At 40.7% G+C, this 17,431-nt stretch overlaps 1 protein-coding gene across 2 annotated transcripts; it reads left to right on the top strand.

Moving 5' to 3' along the window:
* Positions 1–1,593: 1,593 nt before the first annotated feature.
* cfap91 (cilia and flagella associated protein 91) lies at positions 1,594–16,972 on the top strand. 2 transcript variants are annotated; one of them, XM_027011868.2, is made up of 17 exons: positions 1,594–1,777; positions 1,934–2,010; positions 2,932–3,089; positions 3,555–3,632; positions 3,903–3,959; positions 4,097–4,281; positions 6,519–6,696; positions 6,939–7,096; positions 7,441–7,623; positions 8,457–8,590; positions 8,948–9,061; positions 9,327–9,398; positions 9,819–9,965; positions 10,644–10,865; positions 11,422–11,570; positions 13,526–13,617; positions 16,582–16,972. In XM_027011868.2, the coding sequence occupies exons 1-17, from the start codon at positions 1,690–1,692 to the stop codon at positions 16,785–16,787; spliced, it is 2,298 nt and encodes a 765-aa protein (XP_026867669.2). In that variant the 5' UTR covers positions 1,594–1,689; the 3' UTR covers positions 16,788–16,972. The 2 variants fall into 2 exon arrangements, with proteins under 2 accessions (XP_026867669.2, XP_026867670.2); XM_027011869.2 differs by having other exon boundaries at positions 16,586–16,754.
* Positions 16,973–17,431: the final 459 nt, after the last annotated feature.

The following is a 17,431-nucleotide window of genomic DNA, read 5'->3' as shown; positions in this document are numbered from 1 at the left end:
TGAATTATTCAGAAAATGGCTGTTATGTGTATTATAATAAAGTTCTATTCTATTCTATTTCGTCGCAAGTAAATATTACGATTTGTGTAACTTTATGTATTTATAAAGATTTTGGGTGAAATAGCTTCTAGTACTTGCTAGCTAAATTAGACTTGTAACTCCAGTTTAAAACTCAAGGCAGTATCAGCCATCAATCATGTCTGGGCTGAGCATCAATATTTTGGCTAAGAGAAAAATTGTCTGCATATACTGTTGTTCCCAAACTATTCCTTTACGTCAGGATGTTCTTTGTTCAGATGTCTCCTAGGAAAGTAGCTGTAATTCCTTGCTCCCAGCACATCAGTGGTGGAAAGCTCCAACAGTCAGTCAGATATCCACCACTGGAAGAGAGATATGCATACAGCACCCAAGTGGAATTAGTTTTTTACTCTCCACTTGACTGTGTAAACATGTCTCAATCCAACTGAAAATATACATGTAGAAACGACTTTAAGATTTACATTTTTTGAATTACATGTTTTGTTTTTATTCTTTTTTTTAAATAAGATTTTTATTTTTTGAATTTCTTTTTGTTTTAATCATATAATCATTACATTTTATTCCACAGACATGCTTGGTGAACATCTGGTGAACATCACATTGCTTTACAATGCATTGCATTATCAATAGAATCTGGTACTTTGTTCTACACTATATGAGCCCACCTTTGAGTTTTGGTTCCTCTCAAGGTTTCTTCCTCATGCTATAGGGAGTTTTTCCTTGCCACTGTCACCTTTGGCTTGCTCACTGGGGGCTTGGCCTTGGACATTTGTGAAGTTGCTTTGAGACAACATCTGTTATAAAATGTGCTATATACATAAATTTTGATTTATTTTATTTATTTATTTATTTTTGTATGAAGTATGAAGTACAAACCAGATGACAGAGCAGGGAATGAAAGACATATTAAATAGCATCTTTTTTCCTTTACACCTGGCTACAGGCACAACTAATACACAAGAATAGCTTAGTAATATTCTGTCTAATCACAGAAAAGATTACTACAGTTGCGTCCCATGGCATGAATATTCTAATCATTGGAGAGATTACTCAAACTGATTCCCATCACATTAGTAGTTTTGAAGCAACAAAAGCACTTACTTGCTCAGATATTTTTGTACCCTGGGCGCATGCCTTTTATCTCTGCCACATGTACGCTTCTAGAAATGGCATACATGCTAAAATAGTTTTCAGTGTGCTTTTAATGTTTCTTATAACATTTTAGATGACTGCCAACTGACATGCCAACTGAAAATGTTACACACTCCAAATTACCTGAAGTTTATAAGTTTCTCTTCAGAATTATTCATCAGCTAGCTCTCATGCTTTCTTTTAAAACATTTTTATTACAAAATAGTATCTAAAATCTGAATAATTATATAATATTGAACTATGACTAACTAAATCAAGAAGTTTTTAAATGCAGAAATTCAGAAACGTTCTATGCAAAGCCAAACCCACTGATTTGCATGTACCACTGCCCTCTTGTGGTAAATACTGGTAGGGTTGTTTACAATCTCTATGGTAACCCACCAACCTGTGACCTGCCAGGGCTAAATGATTACTGTTTATCCTGGGAGTGGAAAATAGACATTGTCCTATAACAAGGTTAGATATAAAGTTAGATTGCATTGCATAGAAATCATAGAAATGAATGTGTCCGTGACACGCACCTTTCACGAGAAAAATGAGGGTAACAAGGGATTCAGGCAGCAGCGAGCATACGATTATCTTTACGGTAAGTTGACAAATCAGATTTAAGATAACGCTAAATCGCTATCTTAGCTAGCTAACGCTAACTAATCTAGTTACCCATGGACTCTATTTCCATTTTCACCCAGTATAATGAAACTGCGCCACATGCTATGAAACAGCGCGTCGTTTTGTATTCCAGATCCCACTTTCACGGTGTCAGGTGAGATAGACCACACCAGGTTAAGTCACAAGGCGCTCTCGTCGGTGGATCGTGTGGTGAGTCAAGCAAGTCCCAAGTCCTTGGTTAATCACTTACTTAGCTGACAGATGTTCATTATTGTACGTTTAAATTTAAAAAGTAAGTGTAATTTCGATCTTTATTGCTCATGCCTGTCCAGTCAGATGGTTTGGCGGCCAGATGGACTTTTAAAAACAATATTACATTCAGTTTCCATTATGGGTCATTTTACAAATCTCTCTCAGTTCACTTCAACAATGCTTTATTGGCATGAATGTTATGTTACATTATTGTCAAAGCAAACACACACACACACACACACACACACACACACACACACACACACACACACACACACACACTATAAAGTATATTGAATTTTAAAGGAGCAATATGTTATTTTTACCATCAGAAAGTAGCAAACACTATTTAAGAAAGTGATTATTTATTAGGATATGTTTGCATGTTTTTTATTAAGTGCAGCTCACATGAGATGAAGAATCAAACTGCTTTGTAGGCCTCAAATAAATAATGCTCCACAAAGAACAATGCTCCCATCATTAAAAGTTTCAAATAGATTTAGTACTGAAACATCCACTCCCTCCACTAGGTGTCAATATAATGGCTATTTCATAGCGCGAAGAATCACTGGAAAACTATTTATTGCTCCTTTAAATGTTAAATATAATATCCATATAGAATTTAGTCAGCAAAGAAAATGAAGCCTACTGGCACTTATTGACATGATTAGATACCTACTCCACAGGGCCATGACAAAAATGCTCATATTCACTTTCCCAGAGCATGAGGCTACATTGGCTATTCATAAAACAGAAAGTTCAAATAAGAGTTATTTAGTTTCAAGATAACTAAATAGTTCTAGCCAAAAGTTCTCACTCTGCTTAACTGTATGGCAGAGGTCATTAAAAATGTTTATATTCATATTTCTGCCTCTTCAGAGGAAGTATCCAGAATTTAATTCGATGTTCAGTAACCTCCCTCACCACCCACATTACACGCTGCGTCTGGATGCCACCGACCCTGTTCCTAACTTCATCGACCGCCGCTGGCGTGGGCTTTCTGAGCAGAGGAGAGAGACCTTGCAAAAGCTGTCAGGGTAAAATGTGCACACGCACGCACGCACGCACACACACACACACATACACACATACACACACACATACACACACACACACACACACACACACACAAAGTATTTTGTCTTAATGCATTTGTGTCATGTTTCTATTGACTTGTATATTATTCCCATGTGTGTCATTATAACACAGGCAGAGATGACATAGTGGGCCTAAACCTTACTTTCGCATTCAGCAAATGTTCTTCTCCAGAAAAGAAAATCTGCTGTACTGTACAATGATGACAGATGTCTTTTAAAAGCATTTTCCTCAATATGAGAAGCCTGAAAAATAATTCTTTACTTGAACTTTAATTGAACATCTCTCTTCATCACAGTGGCTGCTAACATTTGATAACTCAAGCCCACTGTTTCCACTTCTCTGCAAATGCTGTGTTTATGTGTAATATGGCAGATTTTTCGTATGCGTGTGTGTTTGCCTTCTAGGCTGCTGCCTGGAGTTCAGCTCCGCAAACCATACCCTGAAGATGTGACCGGAGTGGATCGCTGGAAGTTTTTTAAACGGTAAGAAGGAAGACTAATGCTTCTTAAGTTTCACTCTAGCCTACACACACACATGCATGCATGCACGCATGCACTCACACACACACACACACACACACACACACACACACACACACACACACACACACACACGTTGAATTGAATGAAGATGATATATAGGAGAAATGTGAAAGTCTTGGCAGTTTGAAGTACTTACTCTTCTGAGAAATAGCATGGATTCCTTTTTAAATGCACTAATTGCTTTCTTCCTTATCTCCCTGCCCTCGTCAGTCCACTGATCCCATTTTCTAAGCAAATCCCACCTGATGTTGTTTTTGCTCTGCCTAAGTAAGTCATGCTTATCCCAACTGTTTCACCTATGCACATCATTTGTTTGTTTCTGGTTTGGCCTTTTATAGCTGGATAAAATTAGATGTTATCTCCTATATGATTTGACTGCCTGCCTTACTGGGTTTTCCGGGCAGAACCGACCCCCTCTCCAACCAGGAGGGCGGTGCTGAGCATCCAGACAGCCCTTTCCAGCGCACGGTGGGGGTGCAGACAGATTATCGGGACAGTGAGGCCCAGACCGAGCCCTATAGCCCCGAGTACACGCTGCATCCTGGGACAGCTCCCCCAGAGCTCCTCACCCTGGCCTCACTCATGTGGGGTAGGGCCTCAGACACCAAACACACACACACACACACACACACACACACACACACACACACACACACACACACACAACATACTAACAGATTAATTTGCCACAGCCTTTGTTATTGTAGCGAAAATATTAATCCTACAAGGCTTTTTATATTTCTGCATGCGAATAATGTATTAATGGACATGAACATGGCAAGCAGTGGTTAACCCCCAGGCCCAGGGTCAAGGCTAAGTTGGAACTGGGGAATGCCCTTGATCTGTTTTATAAGAGCACAAAAAAATGCTCTGTAAGTAAGGCAATGCCTTGACATTTACATTCAAGCTAAATGTGATGCATTATCTCATCATAGTACATTTTCTGCCCACAGAAGTTTTTTGAACTATTGTCTGCTATGATGGATGCAGTTCTATGGATGGACACACTGGCTACTTATTCTTGCCTATCGCCATGGCTACCATGGCTTTTGGACTGAAATCCTAGTGCTTCAACCAGGAGAAAGACCAGTAAAGCTTTTTCAGTTTTATTCTTTCTGTAACCCTTCACATGAAAGAGATCAGTCATTCTCAAGATGGACTGGAATGCAATGTAGCTCATTTATAAACTAAAGGTGTTTTTTGGAATGCACTGGCGCAGAGCCAGGAATTATGGCAGCTGAGAGAACATGCGTTTCTGCATTGACTTTCTTCCCCTTAAGCTTACAGTTATGGAAGCTAACAGGCCAAAACCCACAAACATTTAATCAGGGCAGTTTAAAATGGACTAAACAGGTTTCAAGAGTGGTTTTATTTTCAATTAAATAACGTTCCTCCAGCACCATGGTGCAACACAAAATAACACAAGGGCAGGAGAGAGGAGTTTGTGTGAGGGTTGTGATTTAGCATATAGAATAAATATCTGTGTTGGAAATGACAGAGATCTGGAGGATATTCTCGGCTGTCCTGACTATTCTCTGCAAGGTTTTGTGGTCCGAGATTCCCAAACCACGCAGTAATGCAGCTGCTGAGGATGCTGTCTATTGTCCCTCTATCGAACATGGTGAGGATTGGGGGGGAGATAAATTTTCCTCAGCTGCCTCAGACGTAGAGTTGCTGGTGACTTTCTTGTCTATGGAGCTGGTGCTGAGGGTCCGGGTGAAGTTCTCCACTAGGTGAACACCAAGGACTTTGGTGCTCGTGATGATCTCCAAAGAGGAGCCATCGATGTTAAGCAGAGAGTGATCAACCTGTTCTTTCCTGAAGCAACCATCTCTTTTATTTTTTTCCACAATTAGAGACAATTAGGTTGTTGACTTTTCACCATTCTGTTAGCTGCTGTGCCTCCTCTCTGTAGGACCCACCATGGTCATATCATCAACAAACCCGATGATATGGTTCGAGCAGTGCGTTGCTGCACAGTTGTGGGTCGGCAAAGTGAACAACAGTGGGCTGAGCATACAGCCCTGAGGGACCCCAGTGCTCAGTGTGGTGGTGCTGGAGTTGCTGCTCCCAATCTGGACTCACTGGGGTCTCCCATTCAGGAAATCCAGGATTCAGCTGCAGAGAGAGGTGTTCAGGCCCAGCAGTGTCAGCTTTTCACTCAGATGCTGAGGAATAATTGTATTGAATGCTGATCTTTAGTCTATGAGCAGCCTTCTATTGTCCCTCTTCTCCAGATGAGTAATGGCTAGGTGAGGCTGATGGCAATGGTATCGTCTGTTGAGTGGTCCGGGCGATATGTGAATTGTGTGGAGACCAGTGAGGGGTGCAGTTGTATCTTGCTGTGCCTCATGACAAGCTTCTCAAAGAACTTCATGATGATGGGCTTGAAGTTCAGAATACTGACTTATTATATGAACTGTCAGGTACAGGTTATTGTTATGGTGGTGCATGCAGCCTATAATCATGTTACTTTTTTATTTTTTCACTGATGTAAAACAGAACGTTTACAGTTCACATAGGGAGCTGATATTTGCAAATCCATGTGGCTCAAAAATATAAAAATATAATAGTTCTAACATGTAATCGTCTTCGTGGTTGTGTATATCAGGCTATGGCCCTCTCTGGTAGGTCCAGCAGTTCTGTTCCAGGGCAGACACTAACACTGGCAACTGCTTCTCAGTACATTTGGAAATTTGCAAAAACCTGGCAGTTTACATGGTGAACAAGACCTTGCTTACAAAAACTGCTGTGCTGATTTTCTCAGAGAGTACGTTTGCTCGGTGGCGGGAGTGCCCTGGGAGTAATGTGAACGCTTTCCCTCAGGCCGGGGACTGCCTGCTGGGCTGGAGGAGGTGGAGATGATCGAGAGAGCGAGGAAGAAGAGGGCCTGGGAGACCACGCTGCCACCCCTTAATGATCTCAATCAGCTGGAACAGAGGAAGAGGATGATGGATGAGATGGAGAGGAAAGAGTGGGCTTTCCGAGAGCAGGAGATCGAGAAGTGAGGAGCTGTGTTCTTCCCACAGTGTTGAACTGCAGCTCAGTTCTGTGGCCTGAAGCGATAGTCTCTTTCTCCCGCTGCATAAATAACTACACGTTCATACTCAACAGTATACCTCTCAAGCCTTTGTATGAGTGTGTGTTTAGGAGTGGTGCATGTGTGTGTGTGTGTGGGGGGGGGTGCATGCATTACATTTGTGTGTGTGCGGACCGGTGAGCTGCATTTGTGTGTGTTTGCGCCAGGCTGCAGGAGGCTCGCCTGGACCTGCTCATGCAGCTCCTGCAGCAGAGGGAGGTGCAGCAAGAGGAGGCCACGGTTGGGCAGCTGGACGAATACTTTGCCCAGCGGCAGAGACAGAAGGAGGATCGCCTCCACAAGATCCGCAGTGACTACGTCCTGTGTATGGGAGTGCAGACTTACGGCCCCATCAGACCAGGGCTCACCTTCTATCTGTTGGCTCAGTAGTGCACTCTGGCTGGTCTTCCAGCAGAAGTTTCTGGCAGTCTCTCTCTTCAGTGACCGTCTTGCTCTTTAATACATAAATGAGAACGCACAGGACCAAAGCATGCGTGAACTGAAGTAATTCAGGTTTAAAAGCATTAATGTCTGGCTAAATACGAAGACACATTGCACACATATGGCTATAATTAGGTTATAGCCACTGAAAATGATATATGTCGAAATGTTCGATCAAAAGGCAGGAAGTAAGAAATGTGTTGACCCCTCGACCCCTGTCTCTCGCAGCTGTCCGGAAGCTCCTGGCAAAGAGGAGGGCTGTGGATGTGAAGCGGGGGAAGAGGGATGTCATTAGCGAGCACTCTGATTACGGCTCGCAGACATACGCTCCTCTCTCCCGGCACGGCGTTTTCCCTGACCGCCACACGGCCCGCAGCACGGTGACGAGCCGCCTCCTTAGCACCTACCAAGGTGTGACGCTACCACACTGCCTTCTGGGGCTTCTCCTCACGCTCCAGCTTCCATCCCACATGGGCTGGTCACGGGTTTAATCAGTTCTGTTACAGCAGGGAACGTAAGCTGTGCTGTGTGTTTATTTTTTGGTACTGGGCAGGCAGGGCGCATATTTAAATTGTACTAATCTAGTCAACTAGTAAATTGAAAAATAAGTTTCCCGGTAATGTGGAGATGAAGCAAAAAATGCAGACAGCTGGTTTAGGACATCTAGAATATAACTGGGTCTGGCTACTTTTAGGCAAGAAACGCTCAGTGATATACAGAGCATGCTACTCAGCTTTTTGTTCATTTCGATTCTAAAACAATTGATGGTCATCCAGCCCAAACCTTAGTTTTGTAGGCTACTCATCTGTTTGTAATGCCTCTCTTGCTTAAACATTAAACATTAAACAAGTTAAACATTCACTGGCTCTGTACGAAGGAAGAGGTGCCAAATGCTCAGCCCTCCTATTTGCTGTGAAGGTCAGCAGCTAGATTCTCTCCAATCATATCAGTAGCAATGTCTGCTGTTACCCGTGTTACACGTGATAGAAAGTGTTTATTTCAGATGAATGACGGGGACACGAGCAGCTCCCTCCAACAGCAGCTGTCTCCTCATAATAAAGGTCTCAGTGATATACAGAGCCTTAGCATATGCATCAGTGCGTGAGCTCGCAACACATTTGCTTGCAACCTGGAGTCTTTCCAGCTCAGTTTCTCAGTTCTGTAGTGTCACACACCCCTCCGCTGTTCACATGTGACTGTCTCTTTCTGTGTGTTCTCCTGGTCTATGGCTCTCTCTGTGTAAGGGCTGCTGGAGCTGGAGACGAGCCTCCCAGCCTCAGCCCTGGAGCCAAGAATCAAGGCTCCCAAGCCCAGAGCAAGCAAGGGCTTCCTTAGCCGCTCGGAACGCAGGGAGATGGAGCTGATGAGGATGCATCAGGTGTGGTGAACTGCTGGTCACTCTTAATCAGCCTCTCTTAAGGGGGTAGTTTGAGTAGCAGAGGTTCCCTACAGAACCTGTCTCACATCAGCCATATGCACTTTTGGTTCAGTGACATTTGGATTTGACCATGAATCTTAATGGGGATTTTAAGGGGTGAGATTCTGGTTCGAGCGTCTCAGAAAGGTTATAGAACAAACTGATAGAATAAACAGAGAGGTTAGTTTAAAGTGGTAAAGTAAAGAGAGTGATTACTTTAAAGTGGTATAAAATAATGATTATTAAGATTATACCAGCATTCTCTTTTGACCGTTTGAGAATGGTCCACAGTATCATCATTCTGCACGTCTGCTGCAGGCTTTGAAAGACACAAAGGTCCGAGCAGAAGAGAAGAAGCCCCTGCGCTTCCTCTATAAGAAGGAGAAGCCGGTGCCTCGCCCCTCAACACCTGTCGTGGACGTGCCTCTCGAGGTACTCCTCTCTCAGGGCTAAATAATAAAATATTACACGCACAGTCCACACGCACAGTCCACACACACACACACACGCACTTGGGATTCAGGGAGCCCACTGCAGTATTGTGCATGTCAAAACACGTTCCCTGCATTTCATCTTTCCCCTGACACTTCACAGCCATAGAACTCAACTTTTTCTCCTGACTGCCCTCACGTGGTGATGCATCCCAAAGCAGTGTGCCTACAGTCACCTTAGATGGCGCTTGTTGTATGTGTTGCAGTCAGAAGAGAAGAAAGAGCTTGCTGTCATTTATCTGCAGAAACTGCTCAGGGGAAGATCCATCCAGAACCAGGTATACAGAGAGAAGGATGGAGACATGGCTAAGATACTGTATATGTGTACACCTATGCATCCATGGTAAAAGATGGCAACTAAATGTGTCATGAATTTGTAGCTTTAATTACGAATTTGAATTTGTATGAATGAGTTGCAAAAACTTTTGCAAAAAAAATCACTCAGAGGTACTCCTAAAGTGATGATTCTTCACTGAGCTATATTAGTTTTAGATGCTGTGTTAGACTTATACAAGTCTTAGATACCCTGAACAAATCACTCAACTTGCCATATAATATCTAGCATGAATGTGTGTGGGTGTGAGTGTCTTATGGAGTCGTGTCCGTGGGAGTGCTCTCTCGTCAGACTCTGGTGTGAGGTTTTAACTGGTGCAGCCTGTTCATGGGGCACTAATTTGTGTGCTGTGCTTCTTGGCTAGATGCTGGAGGGAAGAGCCAAGCGTCTAGAGCTGATCCAGGAGCTACGCACCACCCACGCCCTTCAGCGCGAGGAGCAGGAGCTGCAGAGGGCCGACAAACAGGTCACGCTGGCCCTGCAAAGAGAGCGGGAGCTCCACAGTACCAAGGTGAGGGACAAAATCATGGGTGTGGATTGTTGTAACTGTCACAAGAGCGCTCTTGCCGAGTAGTTGCCTTGAGTTGTTGGGCAAAGCATGTTCCTGGGCCAATGAAAGAAACACGTTACTTGATTTCCATACCTAACCTCTGATCTGGTTCCTTTATCTATTTATTTATTTATTTTTGTGAGCTGTCTGCGAGGTGTACGAGTTGAATACACTTATATAGAATGCAAGCCTAAATGTGAATAAAAATATGTACCTAAAGACCCAGGGAACAGTATTAAGTATTAAAAATATTGGAATGATACTAAACTTGTATTAGCCTACCAATGAGGATAACAATGAATTATTTCGGTCATTGCTTCTAGCTGTCGTGCAAAGGTTCAGGCACCAGAAAAGTGCTGAGTGGTAGGTTTTTATGTTTCCTGTTAGAATGAAAACAAATTTGTGGGCTTAAATTCAACAAGCTCTGTGGATGGTGAAAAATGACAAAATAACTAGCCTTGCTTTGACTGTAGTTAATGTCAGTGTAGCCTGATCTAACAGCTGTTTTGATACATTTGAATCAACTAGTGATTCTTCAGTATGCAATCTTGTTGTCAAGATCTTTACATTTTTCTATGAAGTCAAACATCTTTCATTTATCTCTAGTTTTCTCTTTCCCTTTTCCTCTTTCTTGCTAAGATATCTCAAATAGATGCCTATATGGCCGGCCTGTCTGGAGCAGTACTTGTTGACATGCTGGACTTCCTGGCTAAGGAGCTGGTTCGCCTACAGGAGGAGAGGCGGATCCACGCCTTCACACTATTGGCTGAGAGAGACCGCCGCATTCGTGAGGCAGAGGAGAGTGGGCGGAGACAGGTGGAGGAGCGGCGACGGAGAGAGGAAGATGAGATCTTTAAACAGGTGAACACACTTTCTCCTCCAAAAAATATGACTTTTGCGCATATTGTCAAGCAAGGAAGTTGTGTAACATTTTGTTTTAAAAAGCAATGTCCTACATTCAGTTGAGTGCTGGTCATGAGAAGCATCTGATTTAATTTAATATAACATTTAACATTTAATATAACCTTTTGCTGTTGTTGTGTTTGCTTTCTACTTTCTGTTTTCAGGGTGAAAGAGCTGAAGTTCAAGGTTTCTTTCTGTTAGGTTGCTTTCATGAAAAGCCATGAAGTGTCAAAGTGTCCTTGGGGACCTAATGGGGGTCTTTTATTTCCTGCCTTTATTCCCATGTGTATTTCTGCTCTCAAGGGAATTAAGGACTAATTATCCTAACTATCTTAATTATTCAAATTAGAAAACCTTTGCAGGCACGTCTCCAAAAAAGCCCTTTGGTTTCGCTCTGTCTCTGTGTGTGTGTGTGTGTGTGTGTGTGTGTGTGTGTGTGTGTGTGTGTGTGTGTGTGTGTGTGTGTGTGTGTGTGTGTGTGTGTAGACTCTAACTGTGCTATGTGTACACTCAGGTGGTGAAGGTACACCAGGCCACAGTGGATCTATACCTGGAGGATGTGATAATTCGAACCATTGAGCACACTGCTGAGGACCAAGCCAGAGAAGAGATTCACCACATGGCCCAGGAACTCGATGCCATTGCCCACGCCATGGAGCAGCCGTATGTGGCCGTCCAATTACTCTTCAGCTTCTCCCAGTTAAAGCATCAGTCAAGGAGGCTCACACATGGAGTTCAATTTAGGTTTATTCATGCTGTTGTTTAGACAATGCTGTTGTTAGAGAGATTGGTTGCATAGATGTTGTTTTTTAGCTCTAGAGAGCCTGGCAATGAGCTGGATGGAGTTAATCAAACTGTTAAGCCACATTTTCATTTTTTTCTGTTTAGCCACATTTTCATATTCCAAACCACAGTCAAATGTAGTTTGAACTTAATTTCATATAGCATTCCTGTGGGGAGAGGAAAATCACATTTCATGCACATATTTTCCCCATTTTTCCTACCCCTAAGAGATTCATCAAGATTCAGTGTCCTGAGCCCATAAAACAAGCCACTGGAAAACATTTCTATAATCTTATTTGAATAAACATTAGCTCATGCTATCTTCAGCTTTCATGTGAAATAACTATAGTAAAAAAAATTCCTGTCCTCTTTAAATAAATACAGCTGTCTGCTTTTAATATCCAGGAAACAAATCACATTATTAGTCTTTGAGATGACTGGCTAATGTTTTCTTAGCCCAAGGTCTGCCCTGTCTTTGATGTAATACTTTATCTTTACAAACACCTAAAGACATGGTTTGTCATTGTTGCCTGTCATTGTGGTCAATACATGCTCACAGAGAATTTCAGTTCATAGCTAATTGCTCTGCCCTTCTGAGCCCTGGGGGACCCATTATATTACAGTTATTTCTGTATGGTTCCATTGATAGTTGCACATATGTTAGAGGGTGGATCAGATGAAGACGTATTGGTGGGCTGAAGGCTATAATGTGGTAATGATGCTCTGCATACAACAGACTCTGTTAGTCACTATGATGTAATAGGTCTTGGGTTTAAAGTACTTTTAAAAGGCTATTTATCACTTTATCCTTGAAGCTAAAGTGCTTGCTATTGAACCATGAAGACAATATTGGAGGAATAAGAAGTATGTTATGGCTATATAAGTACTCTAGAAGTATATTATGGCTTTTATGGCATAGTATCTATGGCTCCAAACACTATGTCTGTGATTAGCCGACATTGCAAAACATAGCTAAAAGCATGTAATTTGTGAAATAAACTCTAGACACAGTATATAGATTTAATTTATCGTTTTGCATTTGCATTTATTAATTTGACTTTTATTAAATTATTTGATCAAAGTAACTTACAAAAGATGGCATATCAAATATAAACTGAGAAGCAGAAGCTGAAGCTCAACTTCTCAGAAGGTATGTTGGATGGACAGGGCTAGGTGAATCAGCTGTTAGTAAAGGAAGGGGTTCAATTATGGCCAAAACAGACTTAGGCCTCGAAGGTGTAATGGAGGTGATGAAGCAAGTGAGAACTGTTCTGGAGTAACAGCTTTGTACTTGTGTCGAGACTAAGGTCTTCAACACATATGAATAATGTATTTTCAGTTCTTTGGAAACTAAATCCAAAGAAAGTGAGCTTTATAAAAAGATGCAGATTTCTAAATGCAAATAGGCTACTGTAATTTTCCAAAAGATATTTGCAGAGATAGAAGTATAACCTTTTATTTTATGTCTTTTACCTCCAAGGGTCAGAAGAAATACACAAAGTGTCATAGTTTTAGGTTTGAAAACTAGTTTTCAAAAGGGGTTAAAAAAGTCTCTAGAAAACAGGGAGCTGCAAGCTAGTTAGTGCTGGTCTGAAATGCATTATCTGAAGTTTAACTCATTTGGTATATTTTATGCTTAGAAAGATATGCTTTGTGGTTCTTAAAATTAAGGCTTGTTTACACTTGTTTTGTGCTCTCTCTCTCTCTCTCTCTCTCTCTCTCTCTCTCTCTCTCGTCATGTGATTCTGTTAGCATATCTTTAGTTTTCTAAACAGACGAGATAAAATCTATTTTTGCCATGTTTTCTCTCTTTCTGTCTGTGTGTATGTAAGCAGGAGGGACAGTGTGCAGTCAGAAGAGATAGTGGCAGAGCTTGTCTACAGGTTCCTCATTCCTGAGGTGCACAAGATCACTGTGAGAGACAGAGGTACGTCATGCATCCCACAGCAATGGCACCAAAACAACATGGAACTAACACAGTCACCGAACAACACCTAACTCCAGGGGTTTTCTGAAGCATTATTGATTAAAGATGGCTGGCATAAATACCAAAAGAAAGTGTATTGTTTAAATTATTTAAGGTTTTGTATGAAATATTCAATTTGATTCAAACTTATTTGTACAAAACTTTTTTACAATTGGTGTTGTCACCTAGTAACTTAACAAAAATCAGAAAAGACTTACAAAATCAGTCATTTGTAAGCCAATGGTATAAAGTCTTCTCTGAAGAGTTAGAGTAAAACAGCACAGAAAGCATCAGATCAAACACAAAGGGGGTAGCAAGGGCAGCTTGAATAAGCCAGCAACGTCTAGAGAAATTGTTTGGACAGAACTGTCAACATTTAGACAACACTGTTCATGGCATATCTCTGAGAAGAAAATTCTGACAGTAAATTAGTTTTAAGTAATTTTTTCACTTAAATCATGCTAAGATAAAACAGCTAATATTGACTTTAGTTATTCCTAAAACATACACCATTTTCTATTTCACAGATATTTTGTAATAGTTTATCAAATATCTGACTGTACCTTTGTTAGTGTTTGCTGTTCCTAAGGTACCATTCCCTAGAAACTCCTACAGGATAGCCACTGTTGCAATATGAGCTCAGATTCACCATGGACCTTCTCCTGTTTCTACCTGAGATTGCTACCTGCAGTTCCAGGAAAACAACACATAACATTACTGTTTGGCTAGCATTTTGTGCAGTAATTTAAAGGTTGCAGAATCTGTCTCTCTAGAAGAATATAAGGGACTTGACACAGTGTTCTATTTAGAGCACCTAATGGCTTGCCTGAGTTTTCAATTTCTGTTTTTTTACCCAGGTGGAATTCAAGGCTGAACAAATTAATGATATTTTAATGGTCATTTCGAATTTTTGCCCTCTACACAGCTACATAATCTTGAAAGGCTACAATTTATGAATTCCATTTAGTAACACGTCTGCTGCCTAATGATCGAATACTGTCAAGTGTCAACCATGGTATTCTAAGATTATACTCTGACTATGTGAAATTACAGAGTTTTTTGGTAATTGCAAATAATGATTGCAAGGACAGTAGCATTTAAATGAGAGGCAGTTTTGACTTGAATTATAATTATACAAGTCTGTCAGTTGAGGTGCAAACACAAGGTTTTGTTATAAGATGCTGTTTCGATCGAAAGGGCCAGGGCAGTGGGTGGACACCAGCAAATAAACCAGACTGGTTTATCACCAGACTGGTTTAACCAGCAGTGTTTAAACATTCCGACTCAGTGAACTGACACCCCTTCCCAGCAGAGAAAAAAGCTGCAAAACCATAACATTCATTCGTAAAAGAATGCTGGATTCATGCCATCCATCTCTTTGTCAGAGTGTCCTTTCAGAAATGCTATCATTATTTTTTCTGGAAGTATCTTAGACACAAACTAATGGAATTGAAAATGTCATTTATTTTGCATTCAGATACACAGAACTTATCTAATGTGGTTTGTTGCACTTTGCTCTTTAGAAGTGCACATCTGAATGCGCTGCAATAAGTACAAATAGATGCTACATGGAGACTAATATACATCCCATTTATTAAAATTCCAGTTGTGTTTAAATGACATATTTCAAATTATTCCCTTTCCAAAAATGACCATTCAAACACACACACACACACACACACACACACACACACACACACACACACACACACACACACACACTATATTGCAATAAATGAAATCACATAAAACTGATATTTCCATTGTTAGTCAAAAATGTATACCTTCACCTTTTTATTCAGTGCCATTGAGACATCCCTTTAAGGCTATACAATTATATCTGCCTGATTTTTCAGCAGGGCCTTTAATCACTTATATGTGTGCTAGTCGGTCTATAACCTTACAGAATGCCTCTGTAATGTGTGATGTATGAGTTAGCTGTGCTAACTCCGTGGAAAAGCCTTATTTATGAATACGTACTTATTGTAAAAATTAATTGCTATTACATTTACATTTACATTTCAGGCATTTAGGAGACGCTCTTATCCAGTGACTTACAAAAGTGCTTTGTCATTTACTCATAGAATCAATCCTAGCCAGTACAGTAGGATAGAGTTCAAGATACTATTGAACTAGAATACTGCTGAAATACAGGGATCAATGCTGATGCCTAGAAGTGCAAAACACATATAAGCTCAGACAATGATAAGTGCAATAACAAACAATATCAAACTATACATGCTAGAGCTTCGGTTACCAAACAGTTGCAGGGGCTGTGTTATGACTAGGATGAAACCAACAACATGGCAGGCCTTCATGCTTTGTCTGTGTGTAACTTATGGTGGCCAACTTAGCTAATGGTCGCAATGCGGAGAGTACACTAGATACAGTGAATGAAAAACAATGACGTCACTCGTTTTACATTTTGTCGCTATAGCTATATATAGCCTCTAGTTTAACATTTAATACAAATAAAAACAATTTTTGGGCATCTTCATTTCTTCTTTCACTGGCTAAAATGCAAACAAAAAGCATCTTACAAAGATTCCATTGTACTGTTTAGGTTTTACATTTCCATGAAATACTTATTAACACCTTTTTGGTTGAACCACAAAATTGAAATAAACAGTCACACTGGCTTTTTTGTACTTCATTGTCTGTACAAATATGAAGAATATGGCACTATTATACTGTGTTATGTAGAATATATGAAATATATAAATATAAATGTGAATAATAAAAATCAGGAGGTAAATGTTAAATATATTTTAATATAGCAAAAATATTTGTAAATATTTTCCCCTTTTTACTTATATGTGTTATTCCTACTCATTTATGTTGCTTTATTGTTTTATATTCATGTTTATGTATGAAAAGTCCTATATAAATACTATCCTTTCGTTTTTTTTACTCACTCTATTTCAGTAAGACAGAGTCAGAGAAGGCACTTGCATGCAGCACATTCCCTCATCCACAACACCAATGGATCTGCTGTAGGATCTCCTGTCCAGTGCCTCCACCCTCCTTCCCCCTCGGCCAGAGTCTCAGTCTCCTTGCTTTCCCAGATGCTTGACCAGGTGGAGGAGGCTGGGGCTCCAGCAGAGACCCCAGCAAGGAACAGCTTTGGGTAGGCTGGTGAGAACTGAGATTTCAGCTCCATAGCATTACTATGTGTGTTTTTTATGTGTATGTGTCAACAGAATTTCCCTGTTTTTCGAGTCTACTATGGTTGTGTTTAATGCAGAGTGACAACATTCAGTAGAAAATAAAAATAGCATTGTTCACAAGTACATGCTAATGCACACTCAATAAAGCAATTTACCTCCTAATATGTGCGGTTTCACATTCCTCATTATGCCTCAGGTCAGCCCACTCCTCACATAAAGGAAAAGAAAAAAGGCCACGTTCTCAGACATTTTCCTTTAAAGTTCACAATAGTAACCAAACTAGATTTTGTTTCCTTAAATACATCTTTAAAAGCTGAGCTCAGAGCAGTGCTACTGTGCATTTTGACCCTGACACTGGAATGTTCTTTGATGTACTTTCTGACGTTTTCGCAAAGCTGTCCTATCCTGTTGACCCTAAGCCTCATCCTTCTAGCTGGACTGGACTTTTGAATTTAAAAGGTAACAATTATGGGTCAAATTTCAGAGACATATGCTTCATCAAGATCAAAGTTCACTGGCACATATTGAGGGAAATGTGGCTGTAGTCACAATTCATATTGGGAGGGACAAGACCTGATCCTATATATATATATTTTCCACTCACTAGC

The sequence above is a fragment of the Electrophorus electricus genome, chromosome 2, assembly GCF_013358815.1.
Source record: "Electrophorus electricus isolate fEleEle1 chromosome 2, fEleEle1.pri, whole genome shotgun sequence".
Lineage (NCBI taxonomy): Eukaryota > Metazoa > Chordata > Actinopteri > Gymnotiformes > Gymnotidae > Electrophorus > Electrophorus electricus.
Note: the sequence above shows the minus strand (reverse complement) of the source record. Positions and strands in the feature narration are given on the sequence as shown.